Here is a 1,182-nt window from a genome sequence, read left to right as displayed (position 1 = left end):
CGGCCGGGCCACCCTCACGTCTGGTGAACCTCATGGAACATCAGCTCCCGCGGGATCCGCGTCTCAGGACCGAAGTTCTTGGCCGCCCGGCGCTCGAAGGCAGCGACCATCTGCTTCACCACCTCGTCGAAGAAGACAGTGGCGAGTTGGGAGTGGAGCAGGGAGCGGAACTCGAAGGAAATCTGGGGAGGAGCACAAGTCTGTGAGGAGCAGCTGAGGGCCCAGGGGGTGGTTCCGCCTGGAGGAGGCTGAGGGGAGTTGGTCTCTTCTCCCAGGAAACAATCAGGAGGAAATGGGCTCAAGCTGTGCCGGGGAGGGTTAGATTGGAATGTTGGAGAGCAAGGAGAAGGGCCTGGAGAAGGGAGGAGTGGCTGAAGGAGCTGGGGGTGACCAGCCTGGAGGAGACCTTCTTGCTCCGCAATTGCCTGAGAGGAGGTTGGAGCCAGGGAGGTTGGTCTCTGCTTTCCAGGAACAAGGGATGGGACAGGTCTCAAGTTATGCCAGGGGAGGTTTAGATTGGAGATTAAAAGGACCTTCTTCACTGGAAGGGTCATTAACCACTGGCACAGGCTGCCCAGGGAGGCAGTTGCATCTCCATCCCCGGAGGTGTTGAAGAGATGTTTGGATGTGGTGCTGAGGAGCTCGGTTTAACCACTGGACTTGGTAGAGTTGGGTCATGATTGGCCTTGAGGATCTTAGAGGTCTTTCTAACCAGAGGAATTCTGTGACTCTGAGGAGGGTCAGCCTGGGTGGGGGGCAGCTCCCCCAGTCCCCCCAGCCCAGCCTCTTACCGAGAAGTCCACGGTGCTGGTGCGGGGGTAGCCGGGGATGCCGGGGCTGAAGCGCCAGTTGGTCTCCAAGTGGTTGAAGAGGCGCCCGTCGGTGCAGACAGCCTGGGGTGGGAGGGGAGCGGCTGCTCAGGGGGGTCCAGGAGCCAGCCAGGGGGGTCCAACTCCCCCCGGGTGGGGTCTGCACTCACCTTGACGAGGTGTGGGCGGACCAGGGTGACAATGGAGGTGTAACGTTCCAGCACGGGCGGGAATCCCACCTCCAGCTGGGCCTTGATGTGCCCCGTGCGCTTGGAGACCACCACAGACTTCTTGCACCAGGGCACGAAGTTCTTGTACTCCTCCACGTTGGCCACCACGTCGTACATCTCCTGCATGGAATACCTGGGGGGGG

General features: G+C 60.9%; 1 protein-coding gene across 1 annotated transcript in view; it reads right to left on the bottom strand.

Moving 5' to 3' along the window:
* Positions 1-14: 14 nt before the first annotated feature.
* Positions 15-1,182, bottom strand: part of COQ10A (coenzyme Q10 homolog A (S. cerevisiae)) — a 5,561-nt gene continuing 4,393 nt past the window's right edge. Inside the window, exons 2-4 of the mRNA XM_009993741.1 lie at positions 980-1,172; positions 792-893; positions 15-182 (exon numbers count right to left, since the gene is read on the bottom strand). Coding sequence (XP_009992043.1) covers positions 15-182; positions 792-893; positions 980-1,172 — 463 coding nt within the window. The remainder of the gene's footprint in view (positions 183-791; positions 894-979; positions 1,173-1,182) is intronic.

The sequence above is a fragment of the Chaetura pelagica genome, unplaced genomic scaffold (assembly GCF_000747805.2).
Source record: "Chaetura pelagica isolate M959 unplaced genomic scaffold, ChaPel_1.0 scaffold1673, whole genome shotgun sequence".
Taxonomy (NCBI): domain Eukaryota; kingdom Metazoa; phylum Chordata; class Aves; order Apodiformes; family Apodidae; genus Chaetura; species Chaetura pelagica.
This window is presented reverse-complemented; position numbering and strand designations above follow the sequence as displayed.